Here is a 20675-nt window from a genome sequence, read left to right on the forward strand (position 1 = left end):
CATCATGCTGTGACAGGTAAAAGATTCAGGAGGAGGAGATGTGAAGGACATCGGGGACAGAGAGCAAAGATGGAATTGACAGAGTGGCTGTTTCTTTCTACTGCTGTAGCTGGGGCTGAAACTGATAATTCTGACTGTAAAAATCTGGAGGGATGAACGACATTGAAGTTGCTGCCAATAACCAATAAATACACACACCTGTGACCACACATCATTTGCATTATTTATTAATGTGAAGTTGCTACAGGTAATGTAAACAGCCTACAGCTAGAGCAAAAGAACTTTATTACTCAGCGGATGAATAGTTTATCGTGATTATTATTAATCTGCTTTGTGTCATGTCCAAAGTCATAGAATAAAGAATGTAAAAACCAAACTAAAACCAAAAAACAAAACAAAAACAAACACAAAAAAACTTACCTGGCAAGTCACAACCCAGTATCTCCAGTCTCATTCCGATGCCGGCGGGTGACCACCTCTCTGGATACACCCGTATAAACTGGGCCACGATCTCATCGAAGCGACGGATCTCTGGGGTGTCATAGTGTGTGTTGCCCTCAAAAATCTGGAGGAGCAGAATCACAAAAGCACTTTAGCACAGCTGTGTGATTGAGAGAGGAAAGCTAGTGGATATTCTCTGTATTTCTGAGTCTCTGACGCAGCTCTGCAGCTCAGGTTTTAATTAACACAACTGTGGATGATTTCACTGGAATGTTATCAAAGCTTGCAGCATAATTGAATTCTGCTCTCAGAGTGGGAGATTGGGAATCTAGAAGTGAAATGCTGAGTCGCTGAGATGAGCAGGAAAGAATGAAATAAGTCTGTTAATAATCTGATTCTGGTGAACTGTTCATTACTGTAGCCTTTTCAGCGACCCACAATATTTAAATTTGCACGATTAACTAATTAACCTAATTCAACTCCAGTCATATTCTTCACTTCAGTCCTCTGCTGGAAAACGAAGGGCAAGCAGGGTTTTTACTGGTCCAAGGAAGTCTAACTGATTTAACCAGCTCTGGACTAAAATGAACTACCAGGTCAAACCCAGGTTCACCCATGTGATCAACCATCTAGACCAGTGTTCCTCAAATGGTTGAGTCTGATCAGGTTTCGATCTAAACTCTGTAGGACAGTAGCCCTGATTTGAGCAATCCTGATCTAGAACCAACCTGAACCAAACTGGACCAGCTAGAAAATATGTACAATTAATTATCACCCTTTAACCTGATTTCTCAACTGATTATTAGACCATAGTTTGAAAGCAGATTAAGAGATAGATAGAACCTTAAAAAAATCTTGTTTACTTCTCACCTTTGGGAAATTGGTCTTGGAGTCGATAATGTAGCTCCAATCTTTTCCATTCAAGCTATGGGACAGTTTATACTTCCTCACGAAGGCTCGGTTCTCTGCGCTGGTACTGCCGTCCACCCCACGGGCGCCTTGCGTGATGATACCCCGTACGGTTTTGGGGACTCCCAGGTCTACCTGCAGCCATTCTTCGCCAGCCACGGGCTGCGCGGGACTGGGGAACCACCCTGATCGGCTGGCCACCAGCCGGGCGGCACCTGTGGCCCCGTGGATGTCCCTCATAGAGGAGGCTGAGATCTGAGAGTCTGGCAGGAGGCCAGAGAGCATTCCCTGCATCTCGGAGCATGGAGCGTCTGAATGGAGGATGGACAAACAGATGAGTTATGGTGAAGCAAAGCGGAATTGACATTTTAAGGCTGGAGAGATCAATGTTTCATGTTGTTATGTCATGAGAGAGGCCTTAGGAGTAAATAATAAATAAACAGAGCATGTGTGGGTGCGTTTTTTTTTTTATGTGTACATCCCCCCCGGAGTGGGTGTTTGTGTGTAGGATTTATTACAAGAAGAATTTCGTGTTCCAGTTTTGTTCGGTTCACCTCTACAGAGTTAAAAGCAAGCCCACTCAGCCCAAAACAGCCATTCTCTGGCTCAACCGCCACAAATACAAAAGCTACCAGAAATAAATGATTGATTTTGGCCTATGGCTTAAACACAGAACAAAAGAACAGTAAAACAGGCTGGGGCATCTGGTTCAAGCCCATCCTAACAATCTCAGTTGAATTACACCCAAAGGTACACCCACACTCAGACAGAAAGAGCAGTAAAACACAGATCGAGGCTAGCGGCACGAACATGATCGATGGCTTCATGGGCATCTTTATAGGCTCGGCACTGCCGGATATCCCGCGGGCCGAGCATCACTCTTTCGTGGGAAAGACAGGAAGGGCAGCGACACGCCTCACTGAGAGCAGCTTGTTCTGGGCTGGATGCCCGAGGGACAACGGCCCCCGCGGGACTGCAGCAGGTCTAATATGGAGGCCAGTGGCGTGTCCGTACGTCGTTTGTGTCAGTGTTGAAAAAGACCCTGTCTCTAAAAGCGCATTTGTCCTGCTCAGTGTCGACGAAAATAGGAGCGAATCACTGTTTAATAGCGTAATGATGGAGTGTGATGTCTCTGATAACATCAGTGCAAAAGCAGCTCACCTCTTTCTTCTGCTGCAGGACATGCTAACAGAATTAGATGACTGCTATCTCCCCATCTCCATAAATAGCCAAACTCAATCAGGACCCTAAAGAGCTCTGATAAATACACATCTGAGCTCACTTGACAGGGACACAGTGGGTGTCTGGAACAATATTTGTCACGTGCAGTATCTGTGGGCCTGCTGCGTACGAAAGTTCACGAGACGGAGATCGACCGATCGATCGATCTATCTATCTATCTATCTATCTATCTATCTATCTATCTATCTATCTATCTATCTATCTATCTATCTTTAGTGAGAGAAAGACCTACAATCTAATTAAAAACAATGGAGAAATATAAAAAATATATTTTAAATACAGTCTACACTCTAAAAAGTAATTCATTTTACTACAACTTAAAAAAATTGATGGTTGCAAGTTAAATATTCTAATTTATTGTTTTAAATAAACCTGCAAACATTATTTTGTAGAGTTCTGTTGATATAATAATGTTGATCATTACATTAACTTAATATCGTCTGTAATTTAAACTCAAATTTCTGCATTAATTGTCTTTTTTTTTTTCTTTTTTTTTTTTTTAAATTACGTTGTCGTAACCTATTGAAATTGTCTTGATAACTTCAGAAATTACTATTTCTAGTTCCCAGCATGCTTTGGACAGGACTGGATAAGGAGAATAAATGTTGAAATTAAGTGTAGTGATATTAAGTTTATAGCAAAATCAACTTTCTTCTAAATGTTTAGACAATCCAACATTCAAAGTTTGTCTTTTTCTAGCTATTTTATTGGGACTTTTAGGACAATCTAAAAGGTAACAACCACAAATCAGTTCCCTTAAGGGCTGGTCAAACATTTTAGATTGTTTGCAGAATTGAGGAAAGTTGTGTAGTGTGAGCTTTACTGACCCGTGATTTGACAGCCGTAAAGTTCGAAGCGTAAAGCGATTCCATTCTTCCATGTCTGAGGTCGGATGCGGACAAACCGAGCTAAGACAGGCTGAGGGATCCGGTTCAGGACCACCTCTGAGGGGTCTGCGTTTGCATGGAAAACCTAAGGAGACAGAGAGAGAGAGAGAGAGAGAGAGAGAGAGAGAGAGAAAAGAGAGAGATTTACAACTATTCAGGAGGTGGTTTGGCTGAGGCCACTCATTCAAAACAAACTAACCTCACAAACAAGCACAAACTCTTGCGCAGTAAGTTCTTTACTGGGGTCAAGTGAGATTGTAACCTTAATCGCTGTCAAAATACACACACCACTGTGTACACACATAGACGCCAATGTTAGCATCGTAAATTCAAACATGAAATGCTGTTTCCTCCGGAATGAGTTAAAGCTCACAAATATGGGTGAGATAGTGTGAGAGTGTTTGAAAAATCAGTTGTCACTCTATATGGGCTTGAATGTTGTCACATAAAGACATAAAACCAGGCACAACCACATGTTTTTGGGTGTTGTCATTGTATACATCAGTATGTCAGATGGATGATTAGTATTTCAGCAGACAGTTCCCAGGGTATCATAGTAATATGCCATGTGCTTCAGTCACTGCATCTTGGGATGTTGAGGATGGACAAGATGACAAGCTCTGATAGCAAATCTCCATCTCTCCTTCTTCCTCAGAGACATGAGCCTCTGTCAGGGTCTTTGTCTCCAGAGAGAGGAAGTAGAAAAGAGAAGAAGGACTAGAAGAGGGCGAGTCCTGCTCCACTGCACACACAGAAACAAAGCCTGGACCCCAAGGACCTGACCCATCTCAGGATCCAATGACATCCGGGCCAGCTGGCCTAGGTCAGGTCCGTCCTAGGCCGGCTTGTGTGGAGATTGTAGGAAGAGATTAAAGGCGGGTTAGAAAAATGAGAAGAAAAAAACCTTCTGACCTTTGGTAAATCGCCCCAATATATCATAAAATAAAAAAAGAAAACTATGAACTGAGGACCTGTGGTCATTAATCATTGTGCATATGTTTAAGCAGAGGAGACCTGGGACAATCGTTCAATTTGTTCACATATTTCATCATAACTCACAGATTACTACAAATCTACCTGCCATCTTTTGGTATATGAAACATTTATATGTGGCAATATTTATAAAACTATTAACATAATAACAGAGATAGATAGATAGATAGATAGATAGATAGATAGATCTAGATAAAGATCAGTCAGTCTTTGGTGATATTGTATGTACAACAATCATGCCAATAAACTTTTTCCATTTTAAATTGAAATTGAAATGGAAACTGAACAGAGCAAAGGAGGTGGGGCAGAAACAGAAAAAGTGAAACCTTGGGAAAAAGTGTGTGTGAGGAGAGCGAGAGATGCTTTAGGAGAACAAGGAAGTGTGTAAAGCTGTTGTCAGTATAGATGCAGACATGCATCGCAGCAATCTGCTTTTGTTTAATGACCTCATGATGGAGTGTGTGACCTTGCCCCTTCACTGCCTCTGAAGTTTTTCAACACAGCGCAGTATGTGAGAGCCAAGTGCTGTGTGTGTGTGTGTGTGTGTGTGTGTGACGACTGGGGGCAAGCAGTGTGTAATATATCACCTCTTTAGTGTGTGGGAGAGTTCTATTTCTCACGATTCACTGATATAACCTAACACACACCCAGCACTTCTGAAAAAAACAAACGCAGCTAGATCAAGAAGCCTGTGAAATATTCTGAAGCCGTACTCATGGCAGTGTTATTTTAGTATTATTTATATACTATTATATTATTTATTAATATATTACATTTTTATATTTCATTTTAGATTAAGTTTTAATAATTTTGTTATAGGTTTTTATAGTTTTTATTATATTAGTTTTATGTTTTTACATTTCTATTTTGCTTTAATTCATATCTATTTAAGTTTTAGATTTAGAAATTTTAGTACTTGAACTTAACATTTCTAATTTTCATTTGTTTAAGATGTTCATCTAATATTTATATTTTATTTTATTTCAGCTTTATTTCAATTAACGAAAATTATTTTTAATAGTTTAGTTAACAAAAACAACATTGGCTTGTGGTTCTTAAGAACATCCAAGGAAAAGGACCTTTAACATACATTACTTTTCTAACCACTCAGACTTACAGTTTTCACCTGGCGGATGATAGGAAGGCCATAGACTTGCACTAAAGGAAGGACCTGAGCCATATCTTTTGACTTAGTAACAACCTAGCAATGACTCCGAACCCCCTAGTAACCACATATATAGTACTAAACCACTCAGAACTCATTATCAAATGCTTAGCAACCACCCACAACATTACAAATTTAATAATAATAATAATAATAATAATAATAATAATAATTCAAAATGTTTGTATTTACTGTTGCCCCTGACGGGACGGCTCCCGTTCCTGGCTTCTGTTTAGCCAACCTGTTTAATCCAATCCAGCAGTAAACTGGGAGCTGTGAGACTCTCATAACAGACGAACAGATGTATATCACATGAGATTTGGGACAGAAGGAATACTGGTCATTATGGATAAAGTTCCAAGCACAAAGAAGAGAGTATTAACCATGAAGATGCCAAAATGATCAAAAAGCACAGAAGAAACTAAAAGGCATAACAGGATAGAGCAGTCCAATTACTGCGAGGACGTTAGGGAGCAGGCTGAGATGAAGCTGAAGAACGGTGATTTCCCACTGGTCCTCTAAGACAGAGGAAAAGGGGAAGCAAGAGGAATGACAGAAATGACATAAAGTCTCAAATTCTGACAGCAGCAGTCAATCTATAGCGGAGGCGGAGTCCAATACTGCTTCTAGCCAAACATATATTAGCAATATGAAACTATACCTTTGTTGTTTCCTTCACTTTTCCCACACACGTGCGCACCTGCTAATGTTTTCTTTGCATCCCTGAGCTACAATGGCCTCTGACCGGTGTTGTGTTGACAGACACACAGGTTCTGGTAATGACAGACTCCCACACACCGAAACAGGAGAACTGCTGTCAACCCTGCTGTCACGGGCCGTCTACTGATACAAGGCCACCCTCGCACCCTTTCCCTCCTTTTTTTGCCCTCACACTGTCTTTTTTTTCTGTTGTTTCTCTCTCACTATGCAGTCTAGGCGTAATCTTTGATTGATGTACTCTCTGTGTGTGCAAGCGTGCCTCTAGCCAGAGACATAACAAATGGACACAGCCGTCATCGGAAGGTTTATGCTAAATTACTTTCATGAATCATGCATTTGCGTACGTTACTTATATCACGTTCCCTCCGGCACGGCTGCTAGTGTTTCCCAGCATGCAGTCTGTGGGGAGTATCAGGTATGTGTTGTCTGTCTCAGGTGATGATGTTTTGTATGTGAGTGGGGTCTGAGTATATTTGGTGTTAGATACAAGCAGACGTTTTTTAGTTTTTCTGCTTTACTATCATGTAGAGGGTATTTAAACATGGTAAAATGTTTTAAACGAAGCTGAGAGTACTCTTATTGGCAGATGAAAGCATTATCAAATTAGCCAAATTATGATATAAACAATATTAAAAACTGAGACACTAAGGGTCTGGGAAGTGTAGAACCTGCAGTGTGTCACTAAACATCATAGGCAATCCTGCCGCCTCTGTTGATACGCGAGTTGGAGTAGTTTTGATGATGGAGAAAATCCTAAGTAGTGATGGCCAAGATTACTTTTTTTGGACCGGTTAAAGGTGCAATACGTAAGATTTTTGCAGTAAAATATCCAAAAACCACTAGGCCAGTGTTATATATTTTGTTCACTTGAGTACTTACAATATAACAAATGTTTCCAATTATTTGTAAATCGTGAGAAAATTGCAATTTTAACCAAGGCTCCGGGACTTGTGAGGAGTCGCCTGTCAATTGCGTCATACCCGCGTTAACCCTCGGTCTGCCTTAGTCTTATTGTTTAAATCTAATTTTCTTTTTTCTTTTTTTTTTTTTTTTTTTTTTGCGAGTACCATGCTTTACCATGCCTCAGAGAAACACACTATTTTGTCAAGTAGCTAACATAGCATAATCAGATGCAGCTTTATTTTTAGTAACAGTAATACAGCATTTTCTCCATCATACAATACGTTTTAAAATTAATTGCATGCCATTTATCAACACAAGCCATCCAATATTAATATGATATTCTAAAATCGATCTAGCTTACTGCAGTGTGTCTCAAACAAGTGTCTCACAGCAGCCACCGAGCGAACGCACAGAGTAACGTTATAACATCATTTTCAACACTCTCAATTGTATCTAATAAGATAAACAGAGCTGCGTTACCTCATACTCATGACCGGAAAAGCGGAAGCGGCGCTGGCGACTGTGGCATAATAAAAGTTCCGCTGCTCGTGAGGCGTGTGTTGTGCAATCGCTCCAGCGGCCTCGTTCAGCTCCCACAACACTCGGTCCTGCTCTGCTTCATACTACAGTAACGTTAATAATTGCATCCGTGAACATGATTTCTTCCCGAGTCCTATCCCTATTCTTTTGCACCAGCCTTTGAGGTGAAGACCACATGTCCCAAGATTCCGCGCTCAAACTTGGCGTCATCAAGCTACGCCTTTGTTTTGAATAGGCCTCTAGTGACTTCTAGCGGACAGAAATCATACATACTGCACCTTTAAGGGAATTAATTATTGTGTAGACACTGTCTAAAACTCACAAGTATCAAGCTGATCCATGTCAATAGATGGCAGTGCAGCCTCTAACAGGTCACCATGATTTTGCCAAGTATAAGACATGTTCCTGAATCAAAATATTTTGTTGATCCTGGAACAACATTCCTGTCTGAAAATGTAATCCTAACCCTATCCCTACCCCTAAACCTCACCCTACCCATAACTGATCCCTAAAATCAGAGGGAAATGATAAGTGAATAACACTGATGTAGAAACACCGGTAACACTTTACAATAAGGTTCATTAGTTAAACATTAGTTAATGTATTAACTAACATTAACTAATCATGAGCAATACATTTGTTACTGTATTTACTAATCTTCATTAATGTTAGTTACTGAAAATGCAATTCATTGTTAGTTCATGTTAGTTCACAGTGCATTAACTAATGTTAACAAGATTTTAATAATGTATTAGTAAATGTTGAAATTAACATTAACAAAGATTAATAAATGCTATATAAGTGCAGTTCATTATTAGTTCATGTTAACTAATATAGTTAACTAATGAACCTTATTGTAAAGTGTTACCGAAACACCTAACCCTGGTTGTAAGACTAAACTTGACATAAACTGTAAACTTGTCTTTAAATTCTGATTATTTCATTGGAATGTTGTTCCATGATCAACAAAGATGTTGATCCAGGAACATGTTGTACTTGATGAAATCACGTTCACCGCGTATAACGCCATTGTGGTATCAGTACTTAAAGTACTTAAATGCTAGCTATAAACAACTACTGAATGCGCTTTTAAAATGTAGTAAATATAATATAAAATCAACAGTTACTTTGCAATTGTACTTTACGGATTGTTTCAGAAAATCTTTCAGTTGGAAAAGCCAGTCTTTTTTAAAAAGAGGAAAACTCCATATCCCATGTACGATCAAGCACAGCTGTAGTAAAGAATAAACTAAAGAGAATGTGTTACGCTTGTGGTTTGAAGCATAAAGATGGATCTGAAACTGATCACAGAAGAACAACCAGCAAAGCATGTTGAGCTCTAACATCTACAAGAGGGTTGGGGTGGAGGCAGAGAGCATTACTCCCTCTTTCCGTTCTGTGTGAAAGTGAGCACTCATTTCATTCTCTTCCTCACTCAGTCTCTTTTATGATCTGACTCTGTGCCCACATGTGAAAAATGACTGACATGAGTAAAGTGTTACTTCCTGAATGTTATATGCCTGAGTACTGACCTGATGTCCGCAGGATATGGCAGATTTTGTTCTGATGTAAGAAACATAGATACAGATTCAGAGATTTTCCAGAAATATATTCCGGAAAATACATATCTGTATATTATCTTATTTTACTACATTTTCACACATTTTTTTGTCCTGTCTGTTTATATTCACTTAAGATATAACCAACTGTGTTTATATTCAAACATTCACAGTAAAAACTGGTCTGCCCTGCTCTATTAGTATATCAAGCAATCGCGATTAATCACACCTAACAATAAAGTTTTTAATATATTTTTATATTGTAATAATTTCACATTCAAATTAATGTAGAAACAACATAAAGACAGTATATTTTAAATGTTTGATCTAACAGGTAGTAAATATTCAGAAATTGAATAAAGTTATCAAACACTTCACAGTCTTCACTGCATAACTTATAAATTAAATATAGATTAATTTTTATTAAAGCTACAGAAGTTATTCAGTTAAGAGCAGCGAGTGATTTTAATTTTCTTTTGTTCTTTGTTTAACATTAATAAAAGTCTGTAGCAGGTTTATTAGGCTGCTGTCACTTTAAGACCTGCCGCACATGACGCGGATTTGCATGGTTATTGTAATACTGTAGGACATGAAGATGCAAGGGACTTCTAATATGATCATACAACACTTAAAATAAGCATCTAAATAAATATATATAATATTTTCATTCACATTTTCATTCATATAGCTCACATGTGACCGGTGGCCATGTTTCTTGATAAACACCAAGTCTGACATGAAACAATGACAATAAAGTCATAAAGGCGATAAAGACGTTAAAGAGTGTTTAGTCAAGTCATGCAATGATCTCATATGTGTTTTTCCTGTTTACACAAAAGGATTGTGCCATATATCTGGAAAAACAGGAATCTGTTGACAGTGTAAATGGCCGTAGTGCTGCTGGTCTGTCTAGACACACACAGACAGACCGTTCAATGAGGGCGGATGTAGATTAACTGTTATATGAATTATTGAAAAATTATGTCTGACAGTCCAGGAGTAGTTATATTGAACGAACTCCTTAGAAATTCATCAGTGCAGGAAAATGTGTATATTGTGCGGGAATATTCATGAGGTGAAATGGGTCCTCAGTGGGGGCCAACAGGGCAGGTTCCCTGTGAGGAGTTCCTAAAAATTAGTTTGAATTATTCAAATGTCTGGCACAAGGGTGGCCTACTGAAATAATAAATACCCCCAAAGTGAACCCTCTATGAGGTTGGAGTGTGAGGACTCACACACAGACACATACCTCCTGCGAGACGTTGTCACTGTTAATATAATACAGAAAGAGAAAAGAGAATTTATGGTCGCATAAAAGTGGACACGCTCTCCCACAATGCAGGCTAGGTTACAGAAAGCCACACGACCGCGGGTCGCGGGAGAAGAAAGAGGTGTTGCGTTCCCCGCCCTGTCCATCTTTCCCTGTGTCTGTCTTTTTGTCTTTCGTTCCCTCCATCTCTCGCTGCTTTGCATTGGCTCGCTGCCACACTTTTTTTTCTTTCAGACTGATGGGGCCACTGGGAAATGTGGTCAGCGTTCACAGCTCTGCTCGAGTCATTACTCTCTCTCTCTCTGCCCTTCTCCTGCTCTCTCCCACACCTCCACGGCCAAGATGAAGATGTTGACAGAGCAGCCGGGCTCCAGTTGGCTGCAGGCCAGTGCAGGCTCAGCCTCAGAGGAGGAGAAACACAGAGAGAGACCCACAGAAATAGTCCTGTGACAAATTATTTTACAAGTACAAATATTCCATGTAGTGTCTCGATTAATATGAGATCAGAAAAACTGCATGTAGAATAATTACACAAGAATTAGAAAGTTCAAAAGAGCTTTAGATGAAGTATAACTTGGTATGTCATATTTTGTCAATATGGTGTCATTCAGTTTGGCTCCGGGCCCCTGACGGCCCTTGGCTGTATGCTCTATTGTCATAGATGGTTTTGACTGATAGTTTGCTGGTGGCACAGCAATGAGGGGCTCAGATACCTGAGGCCAAATTTGGTGTGTTGGTGCCTTTCACTGATTGCCATATGACAAATGAATGCAGCTGTTTATTGTCTAGAATGGCTTGTGATGTGTCATGAATTTTAAATACTGGTGATATCTTTGACGAATACTAAGCATGAATCAAAAACTTCAAGAGTGTGATTTAACCTGTTGTAAATATAAAACATTAAACTCCCTCCAAAAAGCTCATTTAGTGTGGAATCTCATCTTCTGGATTACAATGGCTGACAGAGTAAATCCTGTTCACAGGGAAAAAGTGTAGAATGATGATTTGGTTCCTGCTTTCCTCTTAATTCCCAGTCTGCATGTGAGATTGAGTTGGAGAGACTGGAATGTGGAAGCCCTCCCTCTTCGCTTTACCTTCCCACTGTGTCTAAAAAAAAAACACTGGAAATTTCTGTTACAACACTTTCTACTATCCTGGTTTCATGTACACAAACAAGCCCTTATTTTTCAATCTGCTCTAGTGGTGAGTCCTAAAACCAAGAAATAAGCACTCTTGACTCTTATGGTTCCATCGTCTCAAAGTCAATGGGCCCTATTTAAACCATCTAAGCGCATGGTCTAAAGCACGGCGCAAGTGCACTTGGGGCGTGTCCAAATCCACTTTTGCTAGTTTAACGATGGGAAACATGGTCTGAAAGGTTTGTCCCTATTCTCTTAATGAGTAATGGGTGTGTTTTAGGTGTAACGTGCAATAAACCAATCAGAGTCTCATCTCCCATTCCCTTTAAATTTCTTTATTTACATGGCGGAATTTGCAAGCGGAAAAACTGAACGATTCTCTAGTGAGGAAACGGGATGTCTACGATACAAGACAGATTCAACCAAAGCATTTTTATCTTTATGCACACAATAATAATCTTCTACATTGTAATTTTAATATTTGGCGTGTGTGTGTTGCTGCACGTCCCTGTGTGTGTAACAAGCAGAGTGTACGCGCATTGTGCACCCGCCTATCTAATGCGCTCTTTAAATAACGAAAGAAAAAAAATACTGTGCCATTGACTTTAGACCAGGTTTCAGTTGGTCAAAGGCGCAGTCTATTTCAGTTGCTTAAAAATAGCAATGCGCCAACAATGCACCTGAACACACCTCGTTTTCAGACCATCACGCCCATGGGCGAACAAATGGGTGCAAATGCATTTGCTATTTAAACAACGTGGGCGCTGGACATGAAAATGATAACTGCGTCAGGCTGAAACTAGCAAAAAACACTTGCGTCGCGCCTGGCGCCGCATTGCACCGGATGTATGATAGGGCCCAATAGGTTTCTTTGAATGGTTAAATGCCTGAAATAAGGTCTGTGGTTAACAAGATTTATTTATATTTTATTCTATGAAATTAAATACATCAGTAATACACAACTCGTGATTTTGTAAGTTTTTAGTTTTTCTTGAAAAATGGTTGTCAACAAGTGGCTAAATAGGACTACAAAGGTTGTCTGGGACATTAAACATCATCAACCGAACAGGTAAACAGGTAAAGCTTCATTGTATTTATAATCACACTCTTGCAAACTATTCTAGATCAAACTTTCCAACTTTAAATGAAGACTTGTTGGAAGCTTAGAGATTGTGATGTTGAAGTTGTGCGATCATAGTATAGTTCATTTATAGCCTAACTTTAGCTTCTGGCAACTGTATTTAAGCTTCAAAATTCACAAAAGTTGGGATCTTGAGCAAAACGTGTAAGAATCATAAACTTTTGTTGGTCACAGAGATTATTTTCTGCAGCAGGGGTTCCCAAACACATTCCTGGAGCCTCCCTGGCACTGCACATTTTACATGTCTTCTTTGTCTGACACCCATTTCAGGTCTTGGAGTCTCGACTAATGAGCTGATGATCTGAATCAGGTGTATCTGATTCAGGAGACATGGAAAACATGCAGTGTTGGGGAGGCTCCAGGAATGTGTTTGGGAACCCCGTTCTGCAGTAATCCAAAAGCCATTGGGAAAACCCTATAGAATTTTTGTCAAGGGAATAAGAAAATGAGAGAGTGTTTGGGAAACTTGTTTGGAAACATGTATAATTTTTGCAATTCTGCTTTTATTTTGGTGAAAATATCTGCGTATAAGTGACACACTGCTGCTTTAAGTCAACTTGGAATCAGTACACACAGTAATTGGAAGAACAGATGATATGTTTTATGACCCTCAGAGGTGTAAATGTTTCCTCTAAAACCACCATTTGTCACATTGAATGAAAACCACATTTACATGACCCCACTAAAGACAGGTAACTGTGTATTTTTGTTTGAGTATGTGTGAAACAGTTTCCTCAGTTCACTGAACACCTTCCGTCACACTCTCTGCCTGTGCTTTACGCAGACGACCCGACTCAAAGAGCATCTATTCTCTAGCCTATGACATCACTAAAGGTTAAACCCTCAGTGGTACACTCCCAAAGAACAGAGGATTCCTCCTGGGATCTGGCAGCGGTCTTCCATTATCCACACACTCTATGTGAAGCGGAGGAATGCACAGAGATGGACGAATCTGTCAGGCTGCTGTTTTGAAGTCCGAGCTGATGTCATCTCCCATGACAGCGCTCTCGGTTTCTTCGCCTCAGGATTTTACACGTTAACATGCATACCATATGCTCTCTCTCTCTATAAACCCCTTGATGGTATTGTTAAACAAGCAAGGAATTTCCCAGACCTTTATAATCATCTCGGTCAATGACCAGGCTGCTTTAAACGGTCATGCTGACCTTAGGAGCAGGTGTGGGACCTTACATGAGGGACCCACTCATTTTCCCCACCAGTGTAAATAGGATTGAGACCTTTCGACCTGTGCGCAATTTGAAACAGTATGTTTGTGAAAATAGTTCTGTCATTACATTGATGGCTTTATCAGATACAGTCTCAGGAGGAAGTGTGTGGTAATGTGGGATTGGCTGTATATGCATGTGTTTCTGTGTGGTTTCCAATGAAATGGGAATACAATTTTTGTAGCTCTACTCCAAAACAGCTAGACGGTATTTTAAGGCATCATAGCTGCCCTCCCGATTAAAATATGTATGCATATGTACTGTATGCCTGTTCCATAATGTATAAATATACATAAATATAATGCCTTCTAAGATATGTTGTTTTTGGCCAAATTCTAAGGCAGCATTGTATGTATCCTTCACAGAGGTGGCAATCCCATAATGCAGTGCACTCAGTGAAAAACTCCACTATGGCAGATGAGTCAGGAGATACACACTACCCTTCAAAACTTTGGGGTCAGTAAGATTTTTTTAAAATGTTTTTGAAAGTCTCTAGTACTCACCAAGACTGCATTTATCTGAACATATATATTTCAAAAATACAGCAAAAACTGTATTTTTACTATTTAAAATAATGGTTTTCCCTTTTAATATATTTTAAAATATAATTTATTCCTATGTTGGCAATACATTATTCCAGTCTTCAGTGTCACATAATCCTTCAGAAATCATTCTAATATGCTGATTTACTGCTCAAGAAACATTTCTCGTGTTATTATCAACATTTTTTGTGGAAAATGTGATTTGACTTTTTTTTTTTTTAGGATTCTTAGATTAAGAGAAAGTTCAAAAGAACAGAGTTTACTTGAAATAGAAATATTTTGTAACATTATAGATGTCTTTACTGCCTTTACTTTTGATCAATTTAATGTGTCCATGCTGAATAAAAATATTAATTTCTTAAAAAACTGACCCTAAACTTTTGAATGATAGTGCACTTATATTTAATTAAATATTGAAAAGTACATATGTAAAATGTTCAAGCTAATTTAAAATAGCCTGTTTGTGCTCATTAGTGTATTAGTAGTTAGCTTAGCAACATGATATTATCAAAATCTTTTTAAAAATCTATTTTTGCTGTGTTGAGTGTTTCAAATCAGTCACTTTTGATGTTACCGTTCAGTTACGATGCTGCCTCATACTGTACCTGCCTATATACGCAGCACACAGGAAGGTTTTGGAACAGAGCTATGTTTGTGTGTGTGTGTGATTTTATCAGATCTGATTTAGCAGTGACTGAATGAGTGTGCTGCAGGTAATCTAGTAGTGAACTGAAAGAACCGCCACAGCGGCCGAGGCAGTTTGAGAAGAAATTAAGCCCAGCTCTGCTGATATCACACTTACACCACACACACTTACAATGAGACTATCAGCCACCAGCCTACAGTGATCTCTTCAGCAGCTCTTCCTGTTTGTCCGTAAACACACACAATCTGTCAGTGTCCTCTGGACCAGGGACACACACACCTCCACCACCATCATTTGAGACCGATTAGAGCCTGACGCGGTGCTATCAAACCAAACAATCACCACACAGCCCTGAAAAGTAATAACCTTTCTGACTCTGAGTCGACTTACATGACGCTCACATGCAAAACTGTTTAAGTATTGCAAATTTACATTTTCATTTCAATGCCGACAAACTATTTCCTGTTAATCTATATTTCGGTATTTGCCGATATTAAAAAAGCCATGCCTGAACGTATTTAGTCTGCATGACTGAGGCATCTTGCTAGATAGCTGCTGACATAAAAATATACTTTTTCTAGGTATATAAATAAACAGTACATTATTTAATAGTATCATTTCTAAATGGACACTGATCGGTCACGCCTCCCATAAGGCGTGAGTCTCCCATTTCGACACAGCGAGACTTCTTAACAAAGCTTAGCTGAACTGAAACCAAAGCCGTAAAAACACAGAGCACATTAAGGGAGGACTGCGCTCAGAGATTTTCGGGAAGATTAAAGCCAGAGGCTATTCCAGCAGGGGGTCCGGGACTAAAGACCCTAACGCCAGTTGGTGGTGCCCTGGGTTGTATCCGGCAGGTTATTCTCAGTGGCAGCTGATGTTTTTTACAGCTTCTTCCAAAACCATCACACTAACATCAGAGCTTTCACATGTTTCCCTTTCTAGCAATCAATTCCATACAGGATTTCCAGGGGATTTGTTAATAAATGAAGATTAGAGGCATGTACCACATGGGACGATTATTTTTACACAGATCTTCTCACTCAGCTCTCATCTTTCTCTGACATTTTCCTTTCACTTAAGCCTTCATATCTGTCTGTTCACTCTGTTTCTGGGTAATGGAGTCCTGTCTAGTTTCTCCCCATCAGCCTGGACACGAAGACACTGCCGAAAAGAGCATCTTAAAGCTGCGGTCTATAACCTTTTTTGGTTAAAAATGATTCAAAATCAATTTTTGAGCAAGTACATAACCAGCCAGTGTTCAAAACCATTTCCTTACCTTAGCCTGATTCACAACAGTAAGCTTGTAATTATGTTTTTTAATTTGAGTGGTACTGGTAGGTTTCCTTTGCGTCATTACGTCATGTCAGTATACATAAAGAAGGAGTCCCGGACGCTGCTGGTAGCTGATCATATATAGCCTTTTCTCACAGCAGCTGGAATAATTTAACTTATCATTTTGATGGCGGATTGTAAACCAGAAAGGTCCAAACGACAATCATCAGTGACAACTAGAGATTCACCTGTAGTCAAAAGCAAAAGGCTTTGGACGCTAATACACACTAAATACACATGGTCACGCAATGCTCATGTTGTTAACATTAACAATTTGAAAACTAAGTATAACAATAACAATAATTTGCATGGTGTGACGTGATTTGAGCTAAGCGATTGTTAGATTTACTTGCTTGTTCAAACATTTTCAGGTGAAAATTGTTATTTTGGTCATACTTACAAGACGTAGAATCTGTGATTCTGAAGTACATTATCCATACTGGTGTGGTGACTGACAGCAAGCATTAGATTCATCTGCGCTGAGGAGCCGTGCCGATGCACAACCAACGTAAAGATGATAATTCCACAAATAACTGCAATTGCAGGTTTCAAACAGAGATGGCGACAAAGAGGCAAAACTTATGGACTGCATTGATTTTAATTGGCATGAATTTCCATGCTGGTTCAGGCTGGTTTATGCATGACCAGCATAGTCTTTCTTGTGAAAATCTTTGGAGTTATGCAAGTTAATAAGTCTGAGGGTAAAACCAGCATTTCAGCTAACCCACCACTGCAACTATACACCGGTTAGAATACAGGTAAAATGAAATAATATTATCACCTCTTGTCTTTTCAGTTCCTTTCTCACACACAGCATGTGACAGTACTTCAAATATTTCTGATAAATAACCAGCACAGGAAGAGAGAGAACCACCGACTGCTTTATCTCTCACACGTTCTCAAACATGCCATTCCCATGTGACTGTACCTTGTGATTCTTGCCGTAGCGGTAGATCATCCAGTCTTCTCCGTTAGTGCTGACCTCCAGTTTAAAGGTGGTGACGAAGTAGGACTTGTGCGTCTCTTTGGAGACGGCACCCTGGGTGGCGATGCCCGTCAGGACCTTAAGGAAGTGCAGGTCCACCTGAGCAGGAAAAATGCAAAAATGTAATCGAATCTCTCCTGTCATTAGGAGTTTTGTCTTATATTACTGCAACAGGACATTTTGTTAATTGCTTGGTTTCCATTTCTGCGGGTTGAACTGGTTAGCCCCGCCCACTGTGACATCTCATTGGTCCAAAATCCTGCTTCACATGACAGTGTTAACTATCAAACATCTTCGGATTGGTTGTGAATGTGTCACGTCACTCAGCAGATTTGTGACTAGTGTGAACAGATAAAATTAAGGTTGAACTACTGCAGTCCCATCGACTGTTTTAGGGTGCGTTCACACTTGTCATGTTTGGTTCGATTAAAATGAACCCTGGTGCAATTGCTCTGTTAGTGCGGTTCATTTGAACATATGTGAATGCTGCCATCCGAACCCTGGTGCGCACCAAACAAGCGGACTGAGACTGCTGAAAAGATGGGTCTCGGTCCGCTTCCAAATAAACTCTGGTGCGGTTTGAATGATATATGAACGCAGAACATCAGATCACAGCAGATCGTTTGTGTGTGATGGAGGGATTTCCGCCGCTGTTTTGACTCCTTCACACATTTTAGATGATCGTCACTAGTTCCCAGCTGGCCAAAATACCATCATATGCAGGCTACACACACACAACAAGCGCATTTATCTCAGCACACAGCATTGTTTCGAAAGTTCGGTAAGTTCCGTCTCAAAAAAAGCAATACGTCATAAAATCTGACCAATCAGGTTGTGAACGTATCCCTACACCTTTAGGTTCGGTATCTTTTGGTTCGGTGATAAAATTGCCAATCTGAACGCTAATCGGACCAGGACTAAATGTTTTTTTTTTCTTTTTTGGTCCGGACCAAATGAACTAAACCGAACTACAAGTGTGAACGCACCCTTAATGATGTCTTTAGTACCTTTCTTGACCTTGAAAGTAGTGATTACATTGCTGTCTATGGACGAGTCATATACATATATTTCATCAAAAATATCTTAATTTGTGTTTCAAAGATGAACGAAGGTCTTATGGGTGTGGAACAACATGAGGGTGAGTAATTAATGACAGAAATTTCATTTTTGGGTGAACTAACCCTTTAAAACTTAGAATAAGAGATTCAAACAAAACCCTAACCCTAAATATGAGCCAAGGTTTTTACAGTCTTGAATTTGTTTTGATTATATTTTCAGTTACTTTTAAGTTGTCATCAGTTTTAACTCTACTTTTTGTTTTATAATTTTAATTTAGTTTTAATACTTTTGTGCCTTTAAAATTAAGTTAGTGAGTTTAATGATATAATTTAACATTTAATATTAAATAAAAATGTAATAAAATAAGCATTAGCTTTCTCGGGGCCATCTAGTGTTGCTGATGTTATTTAGTGGTATTCTCATGTTTAATGAAGCTGGTTATAAAATTTGAAACAAACAAAAAACTGAATTAACTTGCCATTTTCATTTTATTTCAATTAGTTTTGGAGAAATAAAAATGTATTTGATTAAGTTTCAGCTTTTCCAATTATATTCATTTTTTTAAAATGCTTTCTTTTAGCTTTGTTTCTTTAGCTATCTCCACTAAAAATGGGATGATGAAAGAGTGATGGGAGGGAGATAAGTAAGGAAGCAGAGGGAGAGATGAGAGAGGGATGAGATAGAGCTGAAAGATGGATAGAGCTGTGGGAATATGAGGCATCCCCTCCCTGCAGATCATGGGCGGCAGCGAAGGTGTTATCAGAGCCTTAAGATCAATCACCTGAGCTCTGATCGATACTAACCACCTTCATTCAACTCTCCCTCTCTCCACAAAGATTATCACCCTCCCTTGCTCTCCGGACCCCCCCCCGCGATGATGATGATTGCGGTGCGAGAGCGGCCTCTCTGCCCGTCCGCCTCTACCGCAGTGAGGTCTTTAATCAGGCATTCAGCTCCCGTCCTAGAGGAGGGCTGTTACCCATGATCCTCGGCTCTCCCTGCTCAGCGGGATGTCATCCGAACATGAGCGGGAAAACTGCAGCGTTTGTTATCTGTCAGAGAGACAGGTGTGGCTTTCACACACAGATACAAGCACACACACATATAGTACCTTCTGTAAAGCTGCTTAGGGCCACAGAGAAACACACCTAGACAAAAAAATCAATAGAACCCAAGACTGCTGCTAACTATTTATTCCTAGGAAAGGACCCTCATCAATCAAGTGGCTGTTACCATCAGAGCGGGCTGTGCATCATCAACCCCTGCATTCGCCCAGAGACCAGAAAGAGAGAGAGAGAGAAAGATGCAGCCTACCACATCTGAGAAGTGAGTCCCTGATGAATAGTAATAAAGAGAGAGGGAGAAAAACAATGGGAAAAGAGCACGGAAGAAGATGTGATGAGATGTTAAAGAGATGTTATGGGTTCAATGAAAGTTAAACTCTATCATCAGCATCTGTGGAATCATGTTGATTACCACAGAGGATAATTTTATATCATCCCTCAGTTTAAAAAAAATAAATAAATGGGAGCTGTATCATGCGAAAGTTACCCGCTTTACTAGCTTTACACGGTTATAAAATTGATCTGAAAAATGTAATATAAATTTGCACAGGGAAAGTTAGTAAGTGATCTCAATAGTCCTATTTTAATATAATATAATATAATATAATATAATATAATATAATATAATATTCCTGAACTTTTATTCCTCATGATACGACCCTTTCTGTGGCTTTTTAACATTTAACCCAAAACTGCAAGTGCCTTACTGTAACAATAATTTTTGCTTATTAAAAAATAAAATAAATAAAATAAAATAAAATAAAATAAAATAAAATTCCTCATAATACAGTATGGCCCTTTTTGTGGCTAATATTTTGAAACAGTATTTTTTTAACAGTGGGCTCCAAATTGCAAGTTCCTTACTGTAACCATTATTTTAGATTACAAAACAAAAATAAAAAATAA

At 39.3% G+C, this 20675-nt stretch overlaps 1 protein-coding gene across 2 annotated transcripts in view; it reads right to left on the reverse strand.

Annotated features, from left to right (window-relative positions):
- The window catches only part of nrp2b (neuropilin 2b), an 87088-nt gene that overhangs the window by 26223 nt on the left and 40190 nt on the right, over nt 1-20675 (reverse strand). For both annotated transcript variants that reach the window (XM_051906934.1, XM_051906935.1), the window contains exons 7-10: nt 17590-17745; nt 3420-3564; nt 1312-1661; nt 421-565 (exon numbers count right to left, since the gene is read on the reverse strand). In XM_051906934.1, coding sequence (XP_051762894.1) covers nt 421-565; nt 1312-1661; nt 3420-3564; nt 17590-17745 — 796 coding nt within the window. The remainder of the gene's footprint in view (nt 1-420; nt 566-1311; nt 1662-3419; nt 3565-17589; nt 17746-20675) is intronic.

This window comes from Ctenopharyngodon idella, chromosome 9 (genome assembly GCF_019924925.1).
Source record: "Ctenopharyngodon idella isolate HZGC_01 chromosome 9, HZGC01, whole genome shotgun sequence".
Classification (NCBI taxonomy): Eukaryota; Metazoa; Chordata; class Actinopteri; order Cypriniformes; family Xenocyprididae; genus Ctenopharyngodon; species Ctenopharyngodon idella.